At 46.5% G+C, this 27,602-nt stretch overlaps 1 protein-coding gene across 1 annotated transcript in view; it reads left to right on the top strand.

Moving 5' to 3' along the window:
* Positions 1-27,602, top strand: part of CFAP77 (cilia and flagella associated protein 77) — a 247,853-nt gene that overhangs the window by 159,538 nt on the left and 60,713 nt on the right. The window contains exon 3 of the mRNA XM_089675359.1: positions 10,238-10,460. Within this exon, the coding sequence (XP_089531485.1) occupies positions 10,238-10,460 (223 nt within the window). The remainder of the gene's footprint in view (positions 1-10,237; positions 10,461-27,602) is intronic.

The following is a 27,602-nucleotide window of genomic DNA, read 5'->3' as shown; positions in this document are numbered from 1 at the left end:
GAGGAGGCGGTATATAGGGGCCCATGGCAGATTAGGGGCCTGGCAGCAGCTATGTGAGGCCCGTTATCTTGCAGCACCCTATGTCAAAAAATTTAACACACCAGCAGTGTGAAGAGACCTGAAAGTGGCACATGGCAGCAGAGTGTGGCGATGGAGACAGCAGCAATGGGAGGCCGTACAGGGACCATGACAGACTCTGGACTTGGCAGCAGCATGAGGAGGCGGTATATAGGGGCCCATGGCAGATTAGGGGCCTGGCAGCAGCTATGTGAGGCCCGTTATCTTGCAGCACCCTATGTCAAAAAATTTAACACACCAGCAGTGTGAAGAGACCTGAAAGTGGCACATGGCAGCAGAGTGTGGCGATGGAGACAGCAGCAATGGGAGGCCGTACAGGGACCCATGAGAGACTCTAGACTTGGCAGCAGCATGAGGAGGCGGTATATAGGGGCCCATGGCAGATTAGGGGCCTGGCAGCAGCTATGTGAGGCCCGTAATCTGCCTGCACCCTATGTCAAAAAATTAAACACACCAGCAGTGTGAAGAGACCTGAAAGTGGCACATGGCATGAGAGACTCTGGACCTGGCAGCAGCAGGAGGAGGCGGTATAGGGGCCCATGGCTGATTAGGGGCCTGGCAGCAGCTATGTGAGGCCCGTTATCTTGCAGCACCCTATGTCAAAAAATTTAACACACCAGCAGTGTGAAGAGACCTGAAAGTGGCACATGGCAGCAGAGTGTGGCGATGGAGACAGCAGCAATGGGAGGCCGTACAGGGACCATGACAGACTCTGGACTTGGCAGCAGCATGAGGAGGCGGTATATAGGGGCCCATGGCAGATTAGGGGCCTGGCAGCAGCTATGTGAGGCCCGTTATCTTGCAGCACCCTATGTCAAAAAATTTAACACACCAGCAGTGTGAAGAGACCTGAAAGTGGCACATGGCAGCAGAGTGTGGCGATGGAGACAGCAGCAATGGGAGGCCGTACAGGGACCCATGAGAGACTCTGGACCTGGCAGCAGCAGGAGGAGGCGGTATATAGGGGCCCATGGCAGATTAGGGGCCTGGCAGCAGCTATGTGAGGCCCGTAATCTGCCTGCACCCTATGTCAAAAAATTTAACACACCAGCAGTGTGAAGAGACCTGAAAGTGGCACATGGCAGCAGAGTGTGGCGATGGAGACAGCAGCAATGGGAGGCCGTACAGGGACCATGACAGACTCTGGACTTGGCAGCAGCATGAGGAGGCGGTATATAGGGGCCCATGGCAGATTAGGGGCCTGGCAGCAGCTATGTGAGGCCCGTTATCTTGCAGCACCCTATGTCAAAAAATTTAACACACCAGCAGTGTGAAGAGACCTGAAAGTGGCACATGGCAGCAGAGTGTGGCGATGGAGACAGCAGCAATGGGAGGCCGTACAGGGACCCATGAGAGACTCTGGACCTGGCAGCAGCAGGAGGAGGCGGTATATAGGGGCCCATGGCAGATTAGGGGCCTGGCAGCAGCTATGTGAGGCCCGTAATCTGCCTGCACCCTATGTCAAAAAATTTAACACACCAGCAGTGTGAAGAGACCTGAAAGTGGCACATGGCAGCAGAGTGTGGCGATGGAGACAGCAGCAATGGGAGGCCGTACAGGGACCCATGAGAGACTCTGGACCTGGCAGCAGCAGGAGGAGGCGGTATATAGGGGCCTATGGCAGATTAGGGGCCTGGCAGCAGCTATAGGAGGCCCGTAATCTGCCAGCACCCTATGTCAAAAAATTCAACACACCAGCAGTGTGAGGAGACCTGAAAGTGGCACATGTTTGAGGCATGATTCATGGCGGATTTAGTCAGTTGTGTCAGGAACTGGTGGTTTGAAATCCAGACTAATCCACGCCTGATTCATTTTCACAAACGTGAGTCTCTCCACACTTTGGGTGGACAGTCGTGTCCTCCGCGGAGTTACAATACCTCCTGCCGCACTAAACACGCGCTCCGATGCCACGCTACTGGCCGGGCATGACAGCCTTTCAAGGGCAAATTCAGCTAGTTGGGGCCAAAGGTCAAGTTTCGTTGCCCAGTAGTCAAGGGGATTGTCTACCTCGGTTGGCAGGGTGCTGTCCAAGTAGGCCCAAGCCTGTTGTTTGAGCTCCTGCTCCAGGTCCACCTGATGCTGCTGCTGCTGCTGCGGCTGGTTAGTAGTTTCCTCACTGCGCTGGTGAAGAAAGCTACTCATCATCGACTGCAGACTGAGGCAGCCGCTGCTGGTGGAGCTGCCACTGCTCCTACCACCCCACCCCTCCCCTGCTGCCATGCCAGCGGAACGCGAGCGCACAGGGCCCACAGTGTCTGAGGATGGACGTTGGCGCACAAAGGCAGAGACCAACTGACTACATAGGTGGTTTTTATAGTACGTAATTTTGGCCTCCCTCTCAGCAGGTGTGAAAAAGGCCACCATTTTGGACCGGTAGCGAGGGTCCAACAAGGTGGACAGCCAAAAGTCATCCCTCTGTCTGATGGTTATTATTCGGCTGTCGCTACGCAAGCAACCGAGCATGCTATGGGCCATTTGTGCCAAGGAATGCGAGGGACTCCCTGCCTCCATCTCCACAGCATACTGCCACGGTGCGTCTGGGTCCTCTGTCTCCTCCTCCTCCTCCTCTACCAGATGCTCCTGCTCCTCCACTCCTGTCCGCTGAGTGGAAAAACCACCCATTTCACTCAATAATTCCTGAGCACAAATGTCCTCCTCTACCTCCTCCTCTTCTTCCTGTCCTGCCCCCACAGGGGTCATGTGGCGTTGAGATCTGTGCGCCACGTCTACCGCACCCTGACCAGCCATTGTTAACAGCATTTGTTCCAGGACGTGCAACAGAGGAATGACGTCGTTCATCCCATAGTCCTGCCGACTCACGAATAGCGTGGCCTCCTCAAAGGGCCTGAGCAAGCGGCAGGTGTCACGCATGAGCTGCCAATGGCTGACATCTAAGTTACACAGGGGAGTACCTTTATCCGCTTGTAACATCAGGAAATCGGTGATGGCCTTTCGCTGCTCGTAAAGGCGGTCTAACATGTGTAGGGTTGAATTCCACCTTGTTGCAACGTCGCAGATCAGGCGATGCTGTGGAATTCCGTTCTGACGCTGCAGCTCAATGAGGGTGTTCTTTGCGGTGTAGGAATGGCTGAAATGCATGCACAGTTTACGTGACATTTTAAGGATGTCTTGCAGTGGGATGGTGGATTTTAGGAACCGCTTGACAACCAGATTGAACACGTGAGCCATGCATGGCGCATGGCACAACCTTCCTTGACGCAGAGCAGACACCATGTTCTTTCCGTTGTCAGTCAACATGGTTCCGATTTTTAGTTTGCGCGGAGACAGCCATCTGTCGATTTCTCTGTTCATTACACTCAGCAGTTCCTCCCCTGTGTGACTACGTTCGCCAAGGCATACCAGGTGCAGCACAGCGTGACACCGTTGCGCCCTGCACATGTGATATGCCGGTCGGGTAATGGGACTTGGCACGGGGGTGGCGGCTGAGGACACGGCGGAAAAAGAGGTGGTAGAGGCGGACATGCTTGCTGGACCAAGGACGTGCAAACGTGGAGGCAAAAGCGTCGTGACCTGTCCAAGTTGCTGGTGCGGCTGTGCCGGCACCACGTTCACCCAGTGGGCCGTAAATGACATGTACTGTCCCTGACCGTAGTTACAGCTCCACACGTCGGCGCTGCCGTGCACTTTGGCAGAGACCGACATGCTCAAAGACTGGCCCACCATCTCTTCTACATGTGAATGCAGGGCTGGCACTGCCTTTTGGGCAAAGAAATGACGGCTTGGCACTCTCCACCGCGGCGCGGCACAAGCCATCATTTCTCGGAAAGGTGCTGAGTCCACCAGTTGGAAAGGGAGGGACTGCAGCACCAGCAACTTGGACAGGAGGACGTTCAGCTTTTGCACCGTCGGGTGCGTGCTCGCAAACTGTTGTCTCTTGGATACGGATTCCAAGAAAGACTGTTGACGGAATCCGAGAAGAGGAGTAGCAGGAGAAGGAGCATCTGAACGAGCGGAAGATGCCAATGAGCGACAACTCCCCTCAGCAGAGGTGTTGGAGCCTTGACTGGCTGATAGAGGGCGATTGACGACGTCGGGTGACGGAGCAAGTAACGGAGCGGGTGATGGAGCGGGGGCTGGGGCAGGCAGAACCGCCGTATGTTTATCACGGTTTTCCCAGGCCACCGAATGGTGACGCTGCATATGCTGACGCAACGCTGTAGTCCCAACATGGGCCCCCTGGCCACGCTTGCATTTCTGGCCACATAGTCGACATACGGCTACGTTTACTTCCTCGGGCGGCTTGAGGAAAAATTGCCACACCACCGAGTAGGAAACTTTGCCCCCGCTACTCTTCACTGGCTGACTGCTACTTCCTCCGTGCGCACCGGCACCACTACTGGCCGTGGTGGTAGGCTGCAGTGGAGCTGGTGCTCTACTCCGTGGACGTTTGGCTCCACTGACACTGATGCGACCCTGCTGCTGTCTCCTGGGCAACCCACCGACTGTTTTGCTCGCTGCCAAGCTGCCACCCTCTTCTCCTGATGATGCGGAAGAAATTGCCTGATGACGACGAGGCTGCCAAGTGCGATCAACCTCCTCATCATCAAGTAGGGTCTCCGCCTCACTACTAGCCCCCTCGGCTGCGTCTGGGTCAGGAGACAGACCTGTCTCTAGACCGGCTACCGAGCCACTCTCCTCGCCAGTACTTGTTCGCTTGGCTGCTGAAAAGGCCGATGTCTCCCCCCGTTCCTGACCGCCCTCTGTTAGCTCTTCCTCACTGTACAGTGGGGCTGAGCCCACAGCATGCGATACTTCGCTTGGTGAGGGAACAGCAAAGGACAGGGGCAGGTAGAGGACACGTGATTTCAGTGGGCTTGGTCCCGGGCCATGCCAACTAACGGTTGTGTCTGACGTACCCACCGACCGTTGGCTGTAGGTGTCAGAGGTGACCTGGGAAGAGGAAGACGACCGAGCCAACCAATCAATGACGGCAGGGTTGTCGGTGGAGACACGACCGCTGGATGACACCGGGAGCACTGGCCTCTGGCTGCGAATACTGCTGCCTCGACCCCTTCCTCTGCTGCCACGTCTGCTCGCTCCTAAAACATTGCCTCCTCTGCCACTCCTCTGCATGTTGTCTGACATACTATTTAATTCAACGATTAGGTGTCCCTGAGTAACAATTCTCTGGCACTCAGTAACAATTCTGTCTGTCCCTGAGTATGAATTCTGTGGCCCTGAGTAACAATTGTGTGTCTGTGCAAGTAACAATTCTGTGTCTGTGCAAGTAACAATTTTGTGTCTGTGAGAGTAACAATTCTCTGGCACTCTGTAACAATTCTGTCTGTCCCTGAGTAACAATTCTCTGGCACTCAGTAACAATTCTGTCTGTCCCTGAGTAACAATTCTGTCTGTCCCTGAGTATGAATTCTGTGGCCCTGAGTAAGAATTCTCTGGCACTCAGTAACAATTCTGTCTGTCCCTGAGTATGAATTCTGTGGCCCTGAGTAACAATTGTGTGTCTGTGCAAGTAACAATTCTGTGTCTGTGCAAGTAACAATTTTGTGTCTGTGAGAGTAACAATTCTCTGGCACTCAGTAACAATTCTGTCTGTCCCTGAGTAACAATTCTCTGGCACTCAGTAACAATTCTGTCTGTCCCTGAGTATGAATTCTGTGGCCCTGAGTAACAATTCTGTCTCTGTGCGAGTAACAATTCTGTGTCTGTGCAAGTAACAATTTTGTGTCTGTGAGAGTAACAATTCTCTGGCACTCAGTAACAATTCTGTCTGTCCCTGAGTAACAATTCTCTGGCACTCAGTAACAATTCTGTCTGTCCCTGAGTAACAATTCTCTGGCACTCAGTAACAATTCTGTCTGTCCCTGAGTAACAATTCTCTGGCACTCAGTAACAATTGTGTGTCTGTGCAAGTAACAATTCTGTGTCTGTGCAAGTAACAATTTTGTGTCTGTGAGAGTAACAATTCTCTGGCACTCAGTAACAATTCTGTCTGTCCCTGAGTAACAATTCTCTGGCACTCAGTAACAATTCTGTCTGTCCCTGAGTATGAATTCTGTGGCCCTGAGTAACAATTCTGTCTCTGTGCGAGTAACAATTCTGTGTCTGTGCAAGTAACAATTTTGTGTCTGTGAGAGTAACAATTCTCTGGCACTCAGTAACAATTCTGTCTGTCCCTGAGTAACAATTCTCTGGCACTCAGTAACAATTCTGTCTGTCCCTGAGTAACAATTCTCTGGCACTCAGTAACAATTCTGTCTGTCCCTGAGTAACAATTCTCTGGCACTCAGTAACAATTGTGTGTCTGTGCAAGTAACAATTCTGTGTCTGTGCAAGTAACAATTTTGTGTCTGTGAGAGTAACAATTCTCTGGCACTCAGTAACAATTCTGTCTGTCCCTGAGTAACAATTCTCTGGCACTCAGTAACAATTCTGTCTGTCCCTGAGTATGAATTCTGTGGCCCTGAGTAACAATTCTGTCTCTGTGCGAGTAACAATTCTGTGTCTGTGCAAGTAACAATTTTGTGTCTGTGAGAGTAACAATTCTCTGGCACTCAGTAACAATTCTGTCTGTCCCTGAGTAACAATTCTATGGCACTCAGTAACAATTCTGTCTTCCCTGAGTAACAATTCTCTGGCACTCAGTAACAATTCTGTCTGTCCCTGAGTATGAATTCTGTGGCCCTGAGTAACAATTCTGTCTCTGTGCGAGTAACAATTCTGTGTCTGTGCAAGTAACAATTTTGTGTCTGTGAGAGTAACAATTCTCTGGCACTCAGTAACAATTCTGTCTGTCCCTGAGTAACAATTCTCTGGCACTCAGTAACAATTCTGTCTGTCCCTGAGTAACAATTCTCTGGCACTCAGTAACAATTCTGTCTGTCCCTGAGTAACAATTCTCTGGCACTCAGTAACAATTGTGTGTCTGTGCAAGTAACAATTCTGTGTCTGTGCAAGTAACAATTTTGTGTCTGTGAGAGTAACAATTCTCTGGCACTCAGTAACAATTCTGTCTGTCCCTGAGTAACAATTCTCTGGCACTCAGTAACAATTCTGTCTGTCCCTGAGTATGAATTCTGTGGCCCTGAGTAACAATTCTGTCTCTGTGCGAGTAACAATTCTGTGTCTGTGCAAGTAACAATTTTGTGTCTGTGAGAGTAACAATTCTCTGGCACTCAGTAACAATTCTGTCTGTCCCTGAGTAACAATTCTCTGGCACTCAGTAACAATTCTGTCTGTCCCTGAGTATGAATTCTGTGGCCCTGAGTAACAATTCTGTCTCTGTGCGAGTAACAATTCTGTGTCTGTGCAAGTAACAATTTTGTGTCTGTGAGAGTAACAATTCTCTGGCACTCAGTAACAATTCTGTCTGTCCCTGAGTAACAATTCTCTGGCACTCAGTAACAATTCTGTCTGTCCCTGAGTAACAATTCTCTGGCACTCAGTAACAATTCTGTCTGTCCCTGAGTAACAATTCTCTGGCACTCAGTAACAATTGTGTGTCTGTGCAAGTAACAATTCTGTGTCTGTGCAAGTAACAATTTTGTGTCTGTGAGAGTAACAATTCTCTGGCACTCAGTAACAATTCTGTCTGTCCCTGAGTAACAATTCTCTGGCACTCAGTAACAATTCTGTCTGTCCCTGAGTATGAATTCTGTGGCCCTGAGTAACAATTCTGTCTCTGTGCGAGTAACAATTCTGTGTCTGTGCAAGTAACAATTTTGTGTCTGTGAGAGTAACAATTCTCTGGCACTCAGTAACAATTCTGTCTGTCCCTGAGTAACAATTCTATGGCACTCAGTAACAATTCTGTCTTCCCTGAGTAACAATTCTCTGGCACTCAGTAACAATTCTGTCTGTCCCTGAGTATGAATTCTGTGGCCCTGAGTAACAATTCTGTCTCTGTGCGAGTAACAATTCTGTGTCTGTGCAAGTAACAATTTTGTGTCTGTGAGAGTAACAATTCTCTGGCACTCAGTAACAATTCTGTCTGTCCCTGAGTAACAATTCTCTGGCACTCAGTAACAATTCTGTCTGTCCCTGAGTATGAATTCTGTGGCCCTGAGTAACAATTGTGTGTCTGTGCAAGTAACAATTCTGTGTCTGTGCAAGTAACAATTTTGTGTCTGTGAGAGTAACAATTCTCTGGCACTCAGTAACAATTCTGTCTGTCCCTGAGTAACAATTCTCTGGCACTCAGTAACAATTCTGTCTGTCCCTGAGTAACAATTCTGTCTGTCCCTGAGTATGAATTCTGTGGCCCTGAGTAAGAATTCTCTGGCACTCAGTAACAATTCTGTCTGTCCCTGAGTATGAATTCTGTGGCCCTGAGTAACAATTGTGTGTCTGTGCAAGTAACAATTCTGTGTCTGTGCAAGTAACAATTTTGTGTCTGTGAGAGTAACAATTCTCTGGCACTCAGTAACAATTCTGTCTGTCCCTGAGTAACAATTCTCTGGCACTCAGTAACAATTCTGTCTGTCCCTGAGTAACAATTCTCTGGCACTCAGTAACAATTCTGTCTGTCCCTGAGTAACAATTCTGTCTGTCCCTGAGAATGAATTCTGTGGCCCTGAGTAAGAATTCTCTGGCACTCAGTAACAATTCTGTCTGTCCCTGAGTAACAATTCTCTGGCACTCAGTAACAATTCTGTCTGTCCCTGAGTAAAAATTCTGTGGCCCTAATAACGTTTCTGTGGCCCTAAGTAACAATTCTCTGGCACTGAGTAACAATTCTGTCTGTCCCTGAGTATGAATTCTGTGGCCCTAACTAGCGTTTCTTTGTCCCTAAATAACGATTCTGTGGCCCTCATTAACAAGTCTGTGTCCCTGAGTAATGGTTCTCTGTCCCTAAGTAACTTCTCTCTGTCCCCAATTCTCGTTTCTGTGGCCCTAACTCTGTCCCTGTCCCTAGTACAGAGCGGTCTGCCTCTGTTCAATGACTGCAGGCAAATGAAGATTTCCAAAATGGCCGCTATATATACCTCGACCATTACACAGTGCTGGCTGGCTGGCTGCTGATTGGCTGATGCGATCACATGTCGTTGAGGAATGCATTATGGGGCAGCGCGCCTTGTCTGCGCGCCTTCCCCGACATCCCCGCTCCGTCGCCGCACATGTCAGCCGCCATTTTCGGAAAAATTTCGATTCGCGCGTCCGAATTAGGCTGTTTTTCGGATTCGGCACGAATCGAAATTTTTCCGAAATTCGACTCGAATTCCACTTCGGATACTTCGATTCGCTCATCTCTAATTATAATAAATAGGCAACAATTTAAAGAAAATAGATTTTTTGGCTTTTGTAATAATTTTCTCATGGTTTGCAATAGAAACTTTTTATAAATGGGACAATATGCAGGCGATGGTGTCATAGCCATTGGATACTCTCTGATGACCTAATATCCTGCAACTGTGATATACATAATAAATGAAGTGATGCATGGAGTGCACTCATAGAGCAGGAGATGGATTTATCATATATACTATATTGCCATACGTTTTCAGTGACTGTTAATGCTAAAGCATTCAAAGCCATTATAGACAACTGTGCACTTCAAACCTTGAGGCAAGTGTGCTTATGTGCTTACAAAAGCTAGCTCATTGAAGACATGCGTAGTTTGATGAGGTTAGTATGGAACGGGGCGGACTGACAACTCATGGGGCCCCCGGGCAATAGGGGATCATGGGGCCCCTGTGTCCTTGCCCAAACTCAAAAAAGCCTATGAAAAAGGTACCAGGGGCATCTCATGGGGCCCCCTACTGACCCCGGGCCCTCGGGCAGTGCCTGAGTTTCCAAATGGTCAGTCTGCCCCTGGTATGGAAGAACGTGAGTGCCCCGCATACAGTCCTGACCTTAATCTTACTGAACACCTTTGGGATGATTTGGAACGCCAACTGTGAGCCAAGTCATTTCATCCACCATCAGTACCTGATCTCATAAATGCACTTTTTGCAGGCAGACATTTGAGGCTGGTGTACAATTAAGATGTTCAACCTGGAACAGTATGACAGCTCCCAACATTAACTTTTAAAGCATCTAGTATAAATGACTCAGCTGGCACTCCCACTGCTTCCTTGGTTTAGTTTTTTGCCTGTCTTGTGCTGCGTCGGAAGACATGAATGGCTTGAAATGTTTGTCTTTAATCCATTCTGTTTCGTGTTTCCTTTTTCTCTCTAACCAGCAATAGGCTACTGGCAGACAGTGGAAGCCAAAGCCCGGCAAAGAAAATTAGAAAGTAACTTTGTAGCCCTCAACCGCGAAGCTGTAAAATCTGGCCTAGTGACAGCAGCTGAACATCAAACTTTTCGCAACACTCACAAGATCTGGCTCCCCATCAATGAAGGACGGGTCAAAGATCACACTGTCCGCATACCTCCCGGCATGACCTTTGGCATCTCCACCAGGTATGTACTGGAGTGGAACACAATTTTTTTTTTTAGAAAGTGACAGCCCTTCCATTTTGTATTCTTTGTAAAGCAATCACAGTCGTTGTAAAATTTCCTATCCCCTATCAGAATTCTATGGAGAAGGACCCTTGCAAGCAACTGTCTCTTTGCAGAGATCCTCTGTTAAGTTGGAGCTAGAATTCTCCAATCAGCAAAGAGCATGATTGCAGAGCTATAGGTTTGACCAAGCAGGGGGTGGAAAGGTCCTCTACAGGGATGGCTTTTCTGCTCAGGCTGTATCTTCATTCTCAAGAAACAAACTGTAAAACTGCATAACTTTAGTTTTGATGCAAATTGATTAGTATATTAACCCTTTGAGGACCAAGGGACCCATTTGTCCCATATTTTTAATTGCCTGTATCATCTGATTAAGAACTTAAAATACTTTTTTTTTGTCAAAATATTAGTTCTTATCAACAAATGGATCTAGCTTTTTGCCAATTATTTCATGAAATGGCTTAGTTACATCAACTGAAGTGTACGAACTTTAAAAACAAAAAATTGATTCTTTTGGCGTTCCGTAATCTTATGGTCCTCAAAGGGTTAAGCTGTTTTAAACTAAACTTCAAATTAAGGAAAAGTTGTTAGTTTATCACAACTGCAGTGTGTGTATGAATGCATTATTTGTCCACCGATTCTTTTATTTGCCACTAGGTCTGGCTCTTTATTATGTTGTTAAAAAGAAAAATACATATATGTGAATTGATGCGAAATAGGGAATTTTTTTTTAGTTTTAGATATAGTGAGGAAGGTATTGAACTTTTTCTATCTGTGTTCCCTCTGCAAAGATTTAATCTTTGCATTTGCCCTTATGGTACAAAGACGACAAGTGATATTCTAAGTTTTACAATTTTCAGTGAAACTGTATGTAAAGAAAATCTTCCAATGGGGACATGTGTTTTTATGACCACTACCTAAACCCAGCTATATACAGTTGTGTTCAAAATATTATCAGTCAGACATCACTAACCTGATCAAGCACTGTTTTTGGTAGAAATGATATTTCTACATGGCAAATAATTTACTAGCAGGTGTAGTAGAGTAATAGAGATCCAACAGACCCAACAATCATGACATGCATGCTGCTGATTCTGTGTATTGAATCACTAATTAAAAGGGGCATGTTCAAAATAATAGCACTGTGGAGTTCTATTAGTGAGGTCATTCATTCTTTGAAAAACAGGTGGCAATTATTGCCCTTATTTAAGGAAGGAAGGCAGAAAATGTTGTACATGCTGGTTACAGTGCATTTCTCTCTGAAATTCTGAGGAAAATGGGTCGTTCCAGACATTGTTCAGAACAGCGTACCTTGATTAAAATGTTGATTGGAGAGGGGAAAACATATAAAGAAGTGCAGAAAATGATAGGCTGCTCAGCTAAAATGATCGCAAATGCTTTAAAATGGCAACCAAAACCTGAAAGACGTGGAAGAAAGCGAAAAACTACCATTTGAATGGATAGAAGAATAGCCAAAATGGCAAGGACTCAGCCAACAATCAGCTCCAGGAAGATCAAAGAAGGTCTAAAGTTACCTGTGAGTACTGTTACAATTAGAAGACGCCTATGTGAAGCCAAGCTATCTGCAAGAAGCCCCCGCAAAGTCCCACTGTTGAAAAAAAGACATGTGCTGAAGAGGTTACAATTTGCCAAAGAGCACATTGACTGGCCTAAAGAGAAATGGCGCAACATTTTGTGGACTGATGAAAGTAAGATTGTTCTTTTTGGGTCTAGTGGCCGGAGACAGTTTGTCAGACGACCCCCAAACACTGAATTCAAGCCACAGTACACTGTGAAGACAGTGAAGCATGGTTGCGCAAGCATCATGATATGGGGATGTTTCTCATACTACGGTGTTGGGCTTATTTATCGCATACCAGGGATCATGGATCAGTTTGAATACATTAGAATACTTGAAGAGGTCATGCTGCTTTATGCTGAAGAGGAAATGCCCTTGAAATGGGTGTTCCAACAAGACAACGACCCCAAACACACCAGTAAATGTGCAACATCTTGGTTCCAGACCAACAAGGTTGACATTATGGAGTGGCCAGCCCAATCCCCGGATCTTAATCCAATAGAAAACTTGTGGGGTGACATCAAAAATGCAGTTTCTGAGGCAAAACCAAGAAATAGAGAAGAACTGTGGAATGTAGTCCAATCATCCTGGGCTGGAATACCTGTTCACAGGTGCCAGAAGTTGGTTGACTCCATGCAACACAGATGTACAGCAGTTCTCAGAAACAGTGCTTATACAACTAAATATTCATTAAGTGATTCAAAGGAAAGCAAAATCTTCAAACATTTTTCAGTTTATATAGTGAATGTTTGAGTTTGTAAAGAAGAATACAAACACTGCTATTTTTTTGAACAGTCTAATATTCACTTTTCTTCAATTGTTTTAGAGGAACAACACAAATTTGATCTATTTTTCTTCATGTTTTGATTTGGAATAGAATGTGTAGTATTCCCAATGCATTTTTGTGTATGGAAATAAAAGCTGTTATAAGGATTTTGAGCTTTATTCACTTTTTTCAACACACTGCTATTATTTTGAACACACTGCTATTATTTCTGTCATTCAGCTCCACAAGCTGAATGAGAGAAATCACTTAATTCCCTCATCCACACTCACCATTGTAAACAAACCAATCTACAGTGCTGTTTATTTTATTTTCATACATATAGTCCAATGAGAGTACCAAAGAAATGTCCTAGAGTCCGAGGTTTTTAATGATATAATTGATTCATAACAGAAAAAGTCCATTGCGTTTTGAGGGCCAAACTCTCCCCCCCTTCATCAGAGCTTAGTAATTTTGACTGTGCTTAAATGGACTCAAGTAAGCAGATGCCAATAGTTCTGTGATTTCCTGCTTGGAATAGTTTCAGAACAGAGGGCAATTTAAGCTGGTTTTAGTGAATGCATCACCTTTATCACTAAAAACCTTGAACTCTTGGATGTTTGTTTGGCACTCTCATTGTGTTATATAAATGAGGATTTTAAACTCTGGGCCCTTTCCCTATTCCTGAAGGGGGGCCCCGCTTTGTGGAGTGCTGCTGAACCAGAGCCAGGGTGCCCAGTGATTACATCTATGACACTTAAAAAGTCTGAATCCAGCTTTCTATTTGTTCTTGTACTTGATCTATTGAATTCTGATAGCTGGAACCGACATAATACCCAAACAGTGCCTGCAACTGATTATTTTTTCCTTGCTACAGACCCCCTCAAATCATGAATCCTGGTTGGTTTTCCCAAACAGGAGTACTGAAAACAGCGACCTTTTACTTGCTAATGGACACAATGATACTCCACCAGACAATGTCTGTATAGTTTTTCTCTAGTTGTTTTATTTGACAGCCGGACCTGGCATTCCAAGACATAGAGCATTTCTTCTAATTTTCCCACTTACACCAATATAGAAGGCATACATAGTTCCTCCCATCGACCACCAAGGTAGGGGGCAGTCATTATCCCATTGACCACTAGGATAAAGGACTGTCTTCATCTCACCGACCACCATGGTAGGGGCAATCGTCATCCCCCTGACCAATACGGTAAGTGACAGTTTTTATCACCCTGACCACCAAGGTAAGAGGTAGCATTGATCCCCCCTGACCAATAAGGTAAGTGGCAGTCTTGATCCCACTGACCAATAAGGTAAGGGGCTGTCAGGGCTCCCAGGTATGACCAGAGATGTGTGACTGACGCAGGGAAACGCAGACTTCAGATATGGGATAAACAATATAATTTATTAACACTAACAATACAAACATAAACGCAGTGCAATACTAAACATAATACAGTGCAAACAAACCAAACCAACCACCCACAGATAACAGTACATACAAGCAAGCGTCGTCAGGCAGGCCGGGTCAATATCAATTGGGCAGGTAGGTACAGGGGGAGCAAGCGGAGAATGGTCGGGGTCACAGGCCAGGTTCAGCAGGTAGCAAGCAGCGTAGTACAGAGGGTCAAGCAGAGGGATGGTCAGGGTCACAAGCCAGGGATCAGAACAGGTAGCAAGCAGCGTAGTACAGAGGGTCAGGCAGAGGGATGGTCAGGGTCACAAGCCAGGGATCAGGACAGGTAGCAAGCAGCGTAGTACAGAGGGTCAGCAAAGGAACAGAAACAGGATGCAGGACAGATACAGGGCCCAGGACAAACACACACCAAGGCAGAGTCTGTGGGTCTGGCCATCCCTTAAATACCCCAGCATAATCAGTTCCAGGTGTTAGCTGGCTGCAAAGTTGAGTCTCTGATTGCTGGGAGCACCCGCTGGCCAGCCCTGGTACTGCAGATCAAAAGGCAGGTGAGTCCCACCATTGCTGGCCAGTCCATTCCTGACAGTACCCCCCCCCCTCAAGGAGCGGCCTCAGGACGCTCCAAACAGTCCTAGCTGGGAAAAATGTTCCACCGCCCGGGTCTGGTAACTGGCGGGATATCAAAGACTGGCACACCTGGCAGGACTCCGGGCAGCGGTACACCAGGCAGAGGCACATCGGGTTGGACACCGGGCAGAGGCACATTGGGCTGGACTCCGGGCAGAAGCACATCGGGCAGAGGCACACCGGGCTGGACTCCGGGCAGAGGCACACCGGGCAGAGGCACATCGGGCTGGACTCCGGGCAGAGGCACATCGGGCTGGACTCCGGGCAGAGGCACATCGGGCTGGACTCCGGGCAGAGGCACATCGGGCTGGACTCCGGGCAGAGGCACATCGGGCTGGACTCCGGGCAGAGGCACATCGGGCTGGACTCCGGGCAGAGGCACATCGGGCAGGACTCCGGGCAAAGGCACATCGGGCAGGACTCCGGGCAGAGGCACATCGGGCAGGACTCCGGGCAGAGGCACATCGGGCAGGACTCCGGGCAGAGGCACATCGGGCTGGACTCCGGGCAGAGGCACATCGGGCTGGACTCCGGGCAGAGGCACATCGGGCAGGACTCCGGGCAGAGGCACATCGGGCTGGACTCCGGGCAGAGGCACATCGGGCTGGACTCCGGGCAGAGGCACATCGGGCTGGACTCCGGGCAGAGGCACATCGGGCTGGACTCCGGGCAGAGGCACATCGGGCTGGACTCCGGGCAGAGGCACATCGGGCTGGACTCCGGGCAGAGGCACATCGGATTACCAGGCGAAGCAGCAGGCAGCGGGTCACCGGGCGGAGCAGCAGGCACCGGGCCCCCGGGCGGAGCAGCAGGCACCGGGCCCCCGGGCGGAGCAGCAGGCACCGGGCCCCCGGGCGGAGCAGCAGGCACCGGGCCCCCGGGTGGGGCGACCGGCATCGGGCCCCCAGGCGGAGCGGTGGGCGCCGGGCCCCCAGGAGGGGCGACAGGCATCGGGCCCCCAGGAGGGGCGACAGGCATCGGGCCCCCAGGCGGGGCGACAGGCATCGGGCCCCCAGGCGAGGCGACAGGTCTCGGGCCCTCAGGCGGAGCGGCGGGCGCCGGACCCCCAGGTGGAGCGACAGGTCTCGGGCCCTCAGGCGGAGCGGCGGGCGCCGGACCCCCAGGTGGAGCGACAGGTCTCGGGCCCTCAGGCGGAGCGGCGGGCGCCGGACCCCCAGGTGGAACGACAGGTCTCGGGCCCCCAGGCGGAGCGGCGGGCGCCGAGTCATCTGGCACGACAGTGGGCTCCGAGTCAACTGGCATGACCGCTGGCACTGGGTCAGACATTGGATCGTCTGGCTGGACAGCGGGCATCGGGTCACCCGGCATCAGGTCATTTGGCTCGACCGCGGGCACCGCATCATCTGGCAAGGCAGTGGGCTCCGAGTCAACTGGTATGACCGCGGGCACTGGGTCAGACATTGAATCGTCTGACTGGACAGCGGGCATCGGGTCACCAGGCATCAGGTCATTTGGCTCAACAGCGGGCACCGCGTCATCTGGCAAGGCAGTGGGCTCCGAGTCAACTGGTATGACCGCGGGCACTGGGTCAGACATTGGATCGTCTGACTGGACAGCGGGCATCGGGTCACCAGGCATCAGGTCATTTGGCTCAACAGCGGGCACCGCGTCATCTGGCAAGGCAGTGGGCTCCGAATCAACAGGCACGACAGTGGGCACCGGGTCATCAGGTACCGGATTGTCTGGCTCGACAGCGGGCACTGGGTCACCAGGCATCAGGTCATTTGGCTTGCCAGCGGGCACCGCGTCATCTGGCAAGGCAGTGGGCACCGGGTCACCAGGCATTGGATCGTCTGGCTCGACAGCGGGCATCGGGTCACCAGGTATGACAGCGGGCACTGGGTCACCAGGCATCAGGTCATTTGGCTCGCCAGCGGGCACCGCGTCATCTGGCAAGGCAGTGGGCACCGAGTCACCAGGTACGACAGCGGGCTCTGAGTCAACTGGCACGACAGCGAGCACCGGATCAGGTACCGGATCATCTGGATCAACAGCGGGCATCGAGTCAACTGGCCTAATAGGATCATCAGGCTGGATCAGTTCATCATGCTGGGTAGAGGCATCAGGCTGAATGCCGGCGTCCGGCTGAGTAGAGGCTTCAGGCCGAGTAGAGGCTTCAGGCCGAGTAGAGGATTCAGGCCGAGTAGAGGCTTCAGGCTGAGTAGAGGCTTCAGGCTGAACCACGGAAGGCAGGTTCACCAGTTTGGATACTGGCAGGATGGTATTGGTTGGAAAGAATTTTCGCTTTTTTCTGGTTTTAACTACTGGAGCACTGCAAGTAAACACAGGTCTGCAAACGAATGGAGCAGCTGGAGACAGAGAAGAACTGGAGGATGGAACAGGAGAGGGAGCAGTTGCTACAGAGGGCTTTTTTACAGGGTTAAAGGCAGGATAGGTGCAGCGAGTGGGAACAGGGTACTGACATGCGGTAGATAGCCAAGTATACTGGGCTGTAACTGGAGGAGCTGTTGGGAATACAGGAGAAGAGTTAGAAGCAGGACTGGGTTTTTGTAAGCTGACTGAGGCTGGGTGCAACAAGTCTGTCCATGTCTGCAGTAGGGGTTGAACAAAGCTGAGCTTACACAAAGCCTGTCTGGTCAATGACTGCACTGCGTTTATACAAACTCTTAGTGTCTGTGGTGAACATGTGGAATAACGCTCCAGAAAGTAACCCACATCATCCTCTAATAACCACACCAGGGACTCTACCTGGTCTGCACTAAATGGTGGCAAAAATTCATCCCTGCATTCGGGGGAACCAGATGAAACCAACTCTGCACAAACCTCAATCAAAGGCTGCACCTCAGAGAACTCTGTGCCCTGATCTACTAGAACATGAGCAAGCCGTATACATTCTAGCAGTTCATCCCGGGGATACTCCTTCAGAGTTTGATAAGCATACTCCCTGTCATCAAACACTAGCAGAGATAAATACTCAACCTCATCCAAATCCATCCTTCCCATCAACAAACCAAGATGGCTTCCCTGTGCAGCCACTTCTGGTCAGGATTGGCATTGGTGTAATGTCAGGGCTCCCAGGTATGACCAGAGATGTGTGACTGACGCAGGGAAACGCAGACTTCAGATATGGGATAAACAATATAATTTATTAACACTAACAATACAAACATAAACGCAGTGCAATACTAAACATAATACAGTGCAAACAAACCAAACCAACCACCCACAGATAACAGTACATACAAGCAAGCGTCGTCAGGCAGGCCGGGTCAATATCAATTGGGCAGGTAGGTACAGGGGGAGCAAGCGGAGAATGGTCGGGGTCACAGGCCAGGTTCAGCAGGTAGCAAGCAGCGTAGTACAGAGGGTCAAGCAGAGGGATGGTCAGGGTCACAAGCCAGGGATCAGAACAGGTAGCAAGCAGCGTAGTACAGAGGGTCAGGCAGAGGGATGGTCAGGGTCACAAGCCAGGGATCAGGACAGGTAGCAAGCAGCGTAGTACAGAGGGTCAGCAAAGGAACAGAAACAGGATGCAGGACAGATACAGGGCCCAGGACAAACACACACCAAGGCAGAGTCTGTGGGTCTGGCCATCCCTTAAATACCCCAGCATAATCAGTTCCAGGTGTTAGCTGGCTGCAAAGTTGAGTCTCTGATTGCTGGGAGCACCCGCTGGCCAGCCCTGGTACTGCAGATCAAAAGGCAGGTGAGTCCCACCATTGCTGGCCAGTCCATTCCTGACAGGGGCAATCTTGATCCCACTGACCACCAAGGCAAGGGACAATCTTCATCCCCCTGACCACCAAGGTAAGGAGCAGTCTTCCTCCAACTGACACCAATTTAAAGGGAATTATTTCCCCCCTGACCAACAAGATAAGGGAAATTCTTTATCCCACTAACAACAAAGTAATGAGGAATTCTCCCTCTCACTGACACCAATGCAAGCAACATTCTTCATTCCACTGACCACCAAGATAATAGGCAGTTTTCATACCACTGAAAACGATGTGGAGGGCAGCCATTATATTCCCCCCGATGTGTTGTATTATGGAAAAATAAAAGTTCTGTGTATGGCAGAGGGGAACAGAAGGGGCAGGCGAGTGCTCTTTGGCTGATAATTTTCTTGGCTCCTTCAACAAAAGTCAATTGAAAAATCGAATTTCATTATGCTAAATGTTGGTAACAGGGCCACCCATGGAATTAATTTCAGACAATTTGGCAGGAATTTTCTCTTGCTTTGGTCAGATTACCTCTCACTTCCTGTATTGTCCATAGGACAGGAAGTTGAGGGACATGTACAGATAAAATAACTAACAGATATTCTAACTATTCCCTACTCTATAAAAAAAGGTTTGGCTTGAAATAGTTTTTAGAGCCACCAGAAAAAAATTCATACTGTGATCAGTTGTATGGGATTATCAACTTCCAATGTCGTGATAGGTTTTAGTGAGAATTAGGAGTTCTGTAAAGAGAAGTTCCCATCTTGACTGTACACACAAAAGTCACTGATGCTATTTCCATTCAAACTGGAGGTCCACTTTAATATAATATTTTTTGTTATGGCCAGGGCACCCCTATGAAAGTGTTCCTTTAAGACTTTTAAAGTTATAGGGTGGCGATTCAGCATGAATCCTGTTTACCTTTCTTCATGTGATCCGAGATTGGCAAATCTGCAAAGATAATACCCCCTTATGTTTTTTTACTCCCGCTGCTGCAAATACATCTGACTCATACATGGCCTCTTAAAAGCTTCCTGATGCCTGAAAACACTCTCATCAGGGTCCTGAAAAGTGCTTTACAGCCATGTTCAACTGCACACCTCCAAATTATGTTCCCTTTGTGACTTTCAAATCTGCTTGTATTTGTCAGCTTATTGGGTTACACTGGTCCAGACATCTCACATTACCACCTTTAGGGCAAAGCACGGCACTTTAGCTAAGAGCACACATAGGTGGTCTGTTATCATCAAGGAGAGAAAGATTGGCCAGGATGTTTACAGCCCTAAATTGACCTTTTTATGTATTTATCATACTTGGAGCAACACATATCCAGGTGTGAGCCGCTAGCAGCTAGGCAAAATATGTTTGAAACCACAGAATCTACTTAGCAAAAAATAGAACAGAACAACAAGACTTTCTTTTACTTTTTCGACCAATGGGAAATATGTATTTATGACATGTTTAAAGCTGAAGTTTAAATGAAACTTTATGGAGATGCAGTACCATTCACATTGGTTTCCTGTAATGGTGTGTATCTCATGTCCTGCAGGCTGCTGCTTCATGTAAAAAAAACTTTCCTTTAGGCCTTGTTTAGACTTGTGGTTGGGGAGTATCAAAAATGTGCGGTTGAGCCATGTTTTGAAATTTTCGCCATGTTTTAGGCAGCAGAAAGGGATGTTTAAATGCCACAGCTGCGATGCTTCACTTTGTCACTGCGGCTAAGTTGACCCAACATGTTGCGATTGGGGGGCGGTAAGCCCGCCAAACACTATACATGCAAGTCAATGGAGAAGCACTACAATGGGGTGCTGCAGGAGTTAGCAGTGGCTGCGAGTTTGAAGGACTTTCATCATTCGTCCACCTCTTCCGGCCCCCTCTGCCATTCTCAAAACTCATACTATTATTTTTCCACAATGCAACACATTGGAGAGACAAAGTCTTCCCCTATGTTTTCAATGGTACGAAGACTGCCAATTACCTTGGTGGTCAGAGGAATGTGGAATGAATAATTTCCCTACACATTGGTGTCAATTGAAGGAAGACTGCGCCTTACCTTGGTGGTCAGTGGGATCAAGACTGCCCCTTACCTTGGTAGCCAAGGGAATAAAGACTGCCCTTTACATTATTGGTCAGGGGTATGAAGACTGTTCCTTTCCATGGTGGTCGGTGGGATGATAACTTCCCAGTACCTTGGTGGCCAAGAGAAGAAAGAATTCCCTACACAATGGTGTCAGTTGGAGGAAGACTGCCCCTTACCTTGGTGGTCAGGGGGATAAAGATTACCCCTACCTTGGTGGTCAGTGGGATCAAGACTGCCCCTTACCTTGGTAGTCAGGGGGATTAAGACTGCCTCTTACCTTACTGGTCAGGTGGATGAAGACTGCTGCTTACCATGGAGTCAGTGGGATGAACACTGTCCCTTACCCTTGATCAGTGGGATAATGACTGTCCCCTACCTCTGTGGTCAGGGGGCTGAAGATTAGCCCTTACCATGGTGGTTAGTGGGATCAAGACGGACCATTACCTTGGTAGTCAGGGGGATAAAGACTGCCCCTTACCTTGGTAGTCAGGGGATAAAGACTGCCCCTTACCTTATTGGTCAGGGGGATGAAGACTGCCCCTTACCATGGGAGTCAGTGGAATGAAGACTGTCCCTTACCCTAGTATTTAGTGGAATAATGACAGTCCCCTACATTGGTGGTCAATGGGAGGAACTGTACATTGGAGTCAGTGGGAAAATGAGAAGAAATGTGATCTGGCTGTCAAATAAAGCATATAAAAAATAAACAATGCAGACACTGTTTGGTGGAGTATCAGTGTGGCCATTAGCAAGTAAAAGGTTTTACGTTTACAGTACTCCTGTTTGAGATAACCAGCCAAGATTCATAATTGAGGAGGTCTGTAGCTAGGAAAAAAAAGATGGCTTCCATGATACCTTAGGAGTGTCCCCTGTTTGTAAACTATGCTGTCAATCAGTTCAATGTAGATAAGTTGGTGGGCACATACGCATAGAAGTGAATTTACAAAAAAGAACATAGACTGTGTGCTTTGCACGTACAGTTGCACCAGAGCTTAGTAAATGAGGTGAAGTTTTGCTGACTTCTATCATGCAATCATGTGCAAGCAAAAATGCTGTTTTTTTTATTTTCCTTGCATGTGTTTGGGTGTTCTTTGCAAAGTGAAGCTTCACTTCATTTAATAAGGTCTAAAGCAACTGCACTTGCAAAGTCCACACTCTATTTGCCTTTAGTAAATCCACCCCCATAGTTTGTAGTGTATCGGGTAAATATTAGCCGTTCATTCACTGCAAGAAACGTAATTAGAAGTGTGGAGCATTTTTTAATAATTTAAACTAATCTTCAATGAGACATTTGTAATGTGTGCTTTGTACTTATCGCTCTGCCCTGATCCAGAAATCTACAGCTGCAAATTTTGGGCACTCTTCTGCATACTGGTTTGTGATCAGCGATTGGCAAGAATGGGATATGGACCACATAGATGTCCAGGGGCCTCCCCAACAACTGGCCAGGTGTAGAGCTACAGAGTGCCAGGCCCCAATTTTGCAGCTAAAGATCTTTGGCCAGTTGTTGGAGAAGCCCTAGAGACATGTATGTATTCAACAACTAGTTCTGCTAAAATATAAAATACTTGTAGGGGCAAAAACTTGATGGGATCCATTATTTGTAAATGATGATCTGTGGATCTTTGGCACAGAGGTAAAGTTAAAGCACTATTCTTGGTCAACACACAGATCATGGAATTCTTTATTCAAATCAGGGTTTATTAAAGGTAGACAAGACATAGCATCTAGCTTGAAATTCAACAATACAGTTGGAATTGGCAACACAGAAACACAGTCAGTTGCATTGCATTTATACAGAACTGTAGAATAGTAATACATAGTGGCGAGAGCAATCAGTATTAAACATTAATAGACTTTTTCCTATGAGAGATAGCCCCAGAACAAGGAACAATAAGGATGCCAAAAGAAATAGCAGTGCATCCAATGTAGAGAGAGAAAAAGAAGAGGAAAAGGAAAAAAAAAATGTTGTAAGGGGGAGTCATGGAACAGCCGGTGTGGGGGCTTGGAATAATCTGATCTATTCTGATAGGTTTCAGAAGGATCATTAGGAAAATAGGATTTGAATTTAGCCGATTCTATATACTTGCCAGGCCATCCACATTGAACGATATCGTTCAGTAGTATCGGTATCTTCGGCTATCGTACGCTGCATGCGGGCACTGTCCTGTTGGGCCTCAAACCACTCCGCAAGAGTGGAGGTTGTCAAAGATTTCCAGTGTTTAGGATTGATCTGTCGGTTCTTGAAATTCTTTACGTGGATTTTAACTAACAATTTTCATTACAATGCCAGAAGTGAGTAGGAAGTATACAATATAGGAGTCAATGAAGTACGAGTTTCTTACATCAACATTCATGCTGAGTATTATCCTGACTGTAATACAATGAGAGTGTTGCTACTGCAACCTTCGCAACACCTCAATGGCCATTTCGGACATGATACTGTTAAACCGCTAAAAATCCATTATAAAACGTTCGCGGCTAGCAAAACGCCTCGCGATTAAAAGATAAGACGCAGCACTGTGTGTATTTTACCTGATAGCAAATGGGCTTTGCATATGCAAATTGAATGGATTTTAAAATGGTATTTAATGACAAATTTCATAGCCGACATTAACATTAATTGCAGCCAAATGAAAATGTTACATTACTTTGCTGTTAGATGCAAACAGACTGGCCATAAAGGTTTATCATTATCAGGCTTGCGCCTCTGCGATGTGACAGCCCGGTGTGGCAAATTGCAGCCAAAGAGGCATTTTATGGATCAAAAGCATTCCCAGAGTAGAGCCAAATCAGCATCAATTTTGCTTTATTTCTTAGTAAATGGAGGTTAAATGGCTGCAAGAAATATCTGGCCGAGCTCCACTTTTAGTGCTAAGTGTCATTTTTCTGAGAAAAAGAAACATGGAACACACTTGAAATCGACGGTCAACTGGCTATGGAAAAATGCTGTTGTAAATGAGTTAATGGGGAATTAGGCTCTTAAAGTAATGAATGAAAATGCCTCTAAAAGAAATATATGAGGCTCAGGAACTATTAAATCAAGTATGGTTTAGCCAGGCTTTATTCCATTACAGGCTTGCAAATGGTATGCAGTTTAAAGTTTTTTTTTTTTTACTCTTTCCTTATCTATTCTCTTTCTAGGTTTTTTCACAAATACTTTTCCAACTTTAGGAGAGTGTCAAACCTCTAAATCAGGGGTCTTTAAACTTTTTAAACAAAGGGCCAGTTTACTTTCCTTTAGACTGTACCCAGTGAGAGTAAACAATACCCCATCTTTGGTATTAGGAGAGATAGTTGGTGTCAATGGGAGGAATTGTGCCTCATTATTGGTGTCATTGGGAGAAATAGTGGCTCGTTGTTGGTTTCAGTGTCAGGAATTTTGCCCCATTTTTTGTGTCAGTGGCAAGAATAATTCCTCAAGGGCTGGATAAAGGCAAACAAAGTGCTGCATCTGGCCCCCTGACCGCAGTTTGGAGACCACTGCTCTAAACTTTCTCCCCAGCTCTTTAATGTCACTGATGTTCTCAAAATCTGACCATTAGTTGTTTAGTCAGTGGTTTTCTTTATAGTTACCAGAGATCAGCAAATTTTCTTGGGATGGGAGAAGGTGGTTGAAGTAAGGGTATGGAAAAGGATGTGGTTTTCCAGCACTGTGAAACACCAACACATTATGGTTTCAGAGATCAATTGAAAAAGGCAGTGGCTTTGCAAGGGCAGCCCAAAACATGTTTATGTTTGTCTTGACTAGATAGACTTAACAAGTTGACTAGATAGCCAGGCAAGTCTAGTGGTTGCATGACAGACCTTCTTTCCCATGACTCTGAACTATGCTCTAAGAACTTATGCAGCTACAAGACACAACTCATCGTGTGTGGCTTTAATTTGATCTCCCACATAGCAGTCATGATTTAATAGGCCGGCCGACAGTGATTTTGTGCCTTCAGAATGTTTCATGCCACTTGAGGAATCAATGGAAGCAATCCAGCTCTGCAGCTGTGTCCAGTTCGGTGCCACCATGCCTTCTGGTGCCATCTTAGGAAGGCTTCTCCGAGTCCTGTTTATTCTTTTTTGCCAACTTCTTCAATCTTGGTGTTGCTTTAGACTGGTGGTCTAGAGGTGCCAGTGGCAAAATCCAAGTAGGTGACTGGAGAAACGTGGATAATCGGTCTACTTATGTCAGAGCTCTGGCCAAGCCCCCAGTTTTTTGCATTTTAGACATCTCTTTCCTATTAGAAATCTCTATTCTAAATGCTTCTCTGTCACTGTGAATATGTTATGATCTAAAAAATTTTTAAAATATGCCCTTTCAAAACTCACATGCTGTATCTGCATTCAGAAATGCACATCAAAAACTTGTTGATGCAAGTTCATAATCGTGAAAGAGCGTTCTTTCAAAACAATATGTGACAGCTGAGTAGACACTGAGAGTTTTTTTTCTTTTAACCAGTGACCCGAACGATACAAAAACCTCAAAATTCCTGGATCCATACAAGCGAGGTAGATGCAGTAATGTCCCCCACTGTGCTATTGTATTCTGACAGCAGGGACTCTTTGCTGTCAGAATGCACTGATGAGCATTGCAGCTGATTGGCTATAAGCCAGTGATCGAACAAGGTTTACTAACAGGACTGTTCGACAGAAGCTGATCTAATGTTGAACAGAGAGGCCTGCACACTGAATTTCGATCCATGTGTACCCACCTTAAAGTGGAACTGAACTGCATCCATCTGTGAGTACCACAAACCAAAAATGCTATACAATTCATATTTAATATGTAAGACAAGCCATCCTTTTCTCCATGCTTTATTTTGCTGAAAAATCATTTTGAAAAACACCTCCTGGCATTTCTGCCAGTGGCCATCTTGAGTAAGGACAGATGATTCATGTAGCAGTTACTCCTTGGAATCCATCTGTCATTAGCTCAGGCATTGCCTGAGCTGAGAACCCTCCCTCCCTCCTGAAGACTTCTGGGATGTATGACATCATTTGCCTAGGCATGGAAATCAGGAAGTAAATGTAGGAATGTAAAATATGATATACTTTCCTATTTATTAATGCTAGCAGTTTAAGGATTATAAATAGTCCATGTTGATTGAGAGAGTAAAGTTCCACTTTAAGACAATAAAGTGGATAGAAGTCAAAGGAAGTCTGATATTTGCTGGTCTATCAACGTCCTTACATCATCCATGGGGGGAGATTTACTAAAACTGGTGTACACAGAATCTGGTACAGTTGTTCATAGTACCAATCAGCTTCTAGGTTTTATTGGCAAAGCTTAACTGAACAAGTTGAAGTTAGATTGCTTACTGTGCACAACTGCACCAGATTCTGTGTGCACCAGTTTTAGTAAATTCCACTCATTGTCTCCCAGTTTCTGAGTGTGCAGTGAGATGAACATTAGTCTCCCAAGCCCCTTCTGCAGATATGGCCAATGCCAAGGCAATTGTCAGTCAAGAAGCCAAAAGCCCCATTTTCTCAAGCAAAGGTAAGTTTCCCAAGACCTAACTTAACATTGAGCAAAAGAAGATTGAAAGTGGCTTGGATTTAGTGTCTGAGTATGAGTCTGCTTTAAAGGAACTGATCATTTGATACCTAAACAGTTGTGAGACCCTGTGGTGGTTCATGTGCTACCAGCCTAGTATTTTCTGTTTATCTGGCTACCTGTGCAAATTCATGATTTCCTACTTACACAATAATATAGCTTAGATAAAGCATTGCAGATCAAAATCCATGTATACAGTTGGTGGGACACCAACTGTAGAAGAAAAGCCATATTTTAAAACCTTCTTGAGCAACTTTTGATATAGAGTTCAGTAAGGAAATTATTATATAAGTTTCTGTTGGGATTATTTTCATTTGTGATATCCACATTTAGGATTTTGGATTCCACCTTTTTTTGCAGTAATAATTGTTCACACATTTTTAATTGCCAATGACCATATAAAAATAAACATTTATAAATAAATTAATACATTTATATGAAATTGAAGTTGAAAAAAAATGATAAATGAAGTAGAATCCAATAAAAGTCAACTGAAAGTGGAAAACCCCTTTAAGCTTTTAATTCCGGCAGACCAAGCTTGATCATTATCCCAGACTGGGATGATAGATAGCCAGATACACTCAGTGATCTGTGGCAGAACTGCAAGGAATTATACAGCTTCCAATTAATTTACATTGTCATTAATAAGTAGATGCTAACATTTCCACCGGATAAACCTGATAGCCATTATAGTAATAATATGAAAGCTAATCCCCGTAAATTTACTGTGCACAGAATACAAAGCAGTGAATCCGTATTTTATAGATTTTATCTTATCACTTAGGCGGCCATGAGCAACTCCTGTCTTTACTACAAATGCCCTGAGCGTCTTGCTTCTATATCCCAAATCGACATTACTTTCTTCACAATAAAAGAAGAATCTTCACGGTAATTGATACAGATTTTCAGTGTGGACTGTTCACTTCTTAACCCCTATGAAAATTATTGCCACTGATGCTTCAAGGAAATCTCCACTTTTATTAAAATAAAAATTATCTGATGTACATAATTGCTGCACCAATCATTTTGTAATTTGAAGCAATTAAAAATGAACTTTCTAAACGTAGTAAAAATTTAAATGTCACTTGTAACGCTAGGAACTGAGAACATTCCAAGCGCTGTTTGTTCTACATCATCCTTTCTCAAACTTTTTAACTTGAACCCTTGAAATAACTTTAAGGTCTTGGGGTAATATTAATTATATGCCACAACCTGGATCTGAACCCAGGGCCTTGTCTATGTCTGCTACTAAGTCTTCTTGCTGTGCCACCTGAAATTCTGGACAACTTCCTGTCTGATCTATTAGGAGAATCTTTTCTTGTCTCTTGTTTCTCATTAACCTTGAACTCTTTGCTCCTCCTATGAACTTCCAGATTTAAGCCATATCT

Source organism: Staurois parvus, unplaced genomic scaffold (genome assembly GCF_062004578.1).
Source record: "Staurois parvus isolate SC_StPar_1 unplaced genomic scaffold, SC_StPar_1.0 ptg000154l, whole genome shotgun sequence".
Lineage (NCBI taxonomy): Eukaryota > Metazoa > Chordata > Amphibia > Anura > Ranidae > Staurois > Staurois parvus.
The sequence above is the reverse complement of the archived record's forward strand: the minus strand, read 5'-3'. Positions and strand labels throughout refer to the sequence as shown.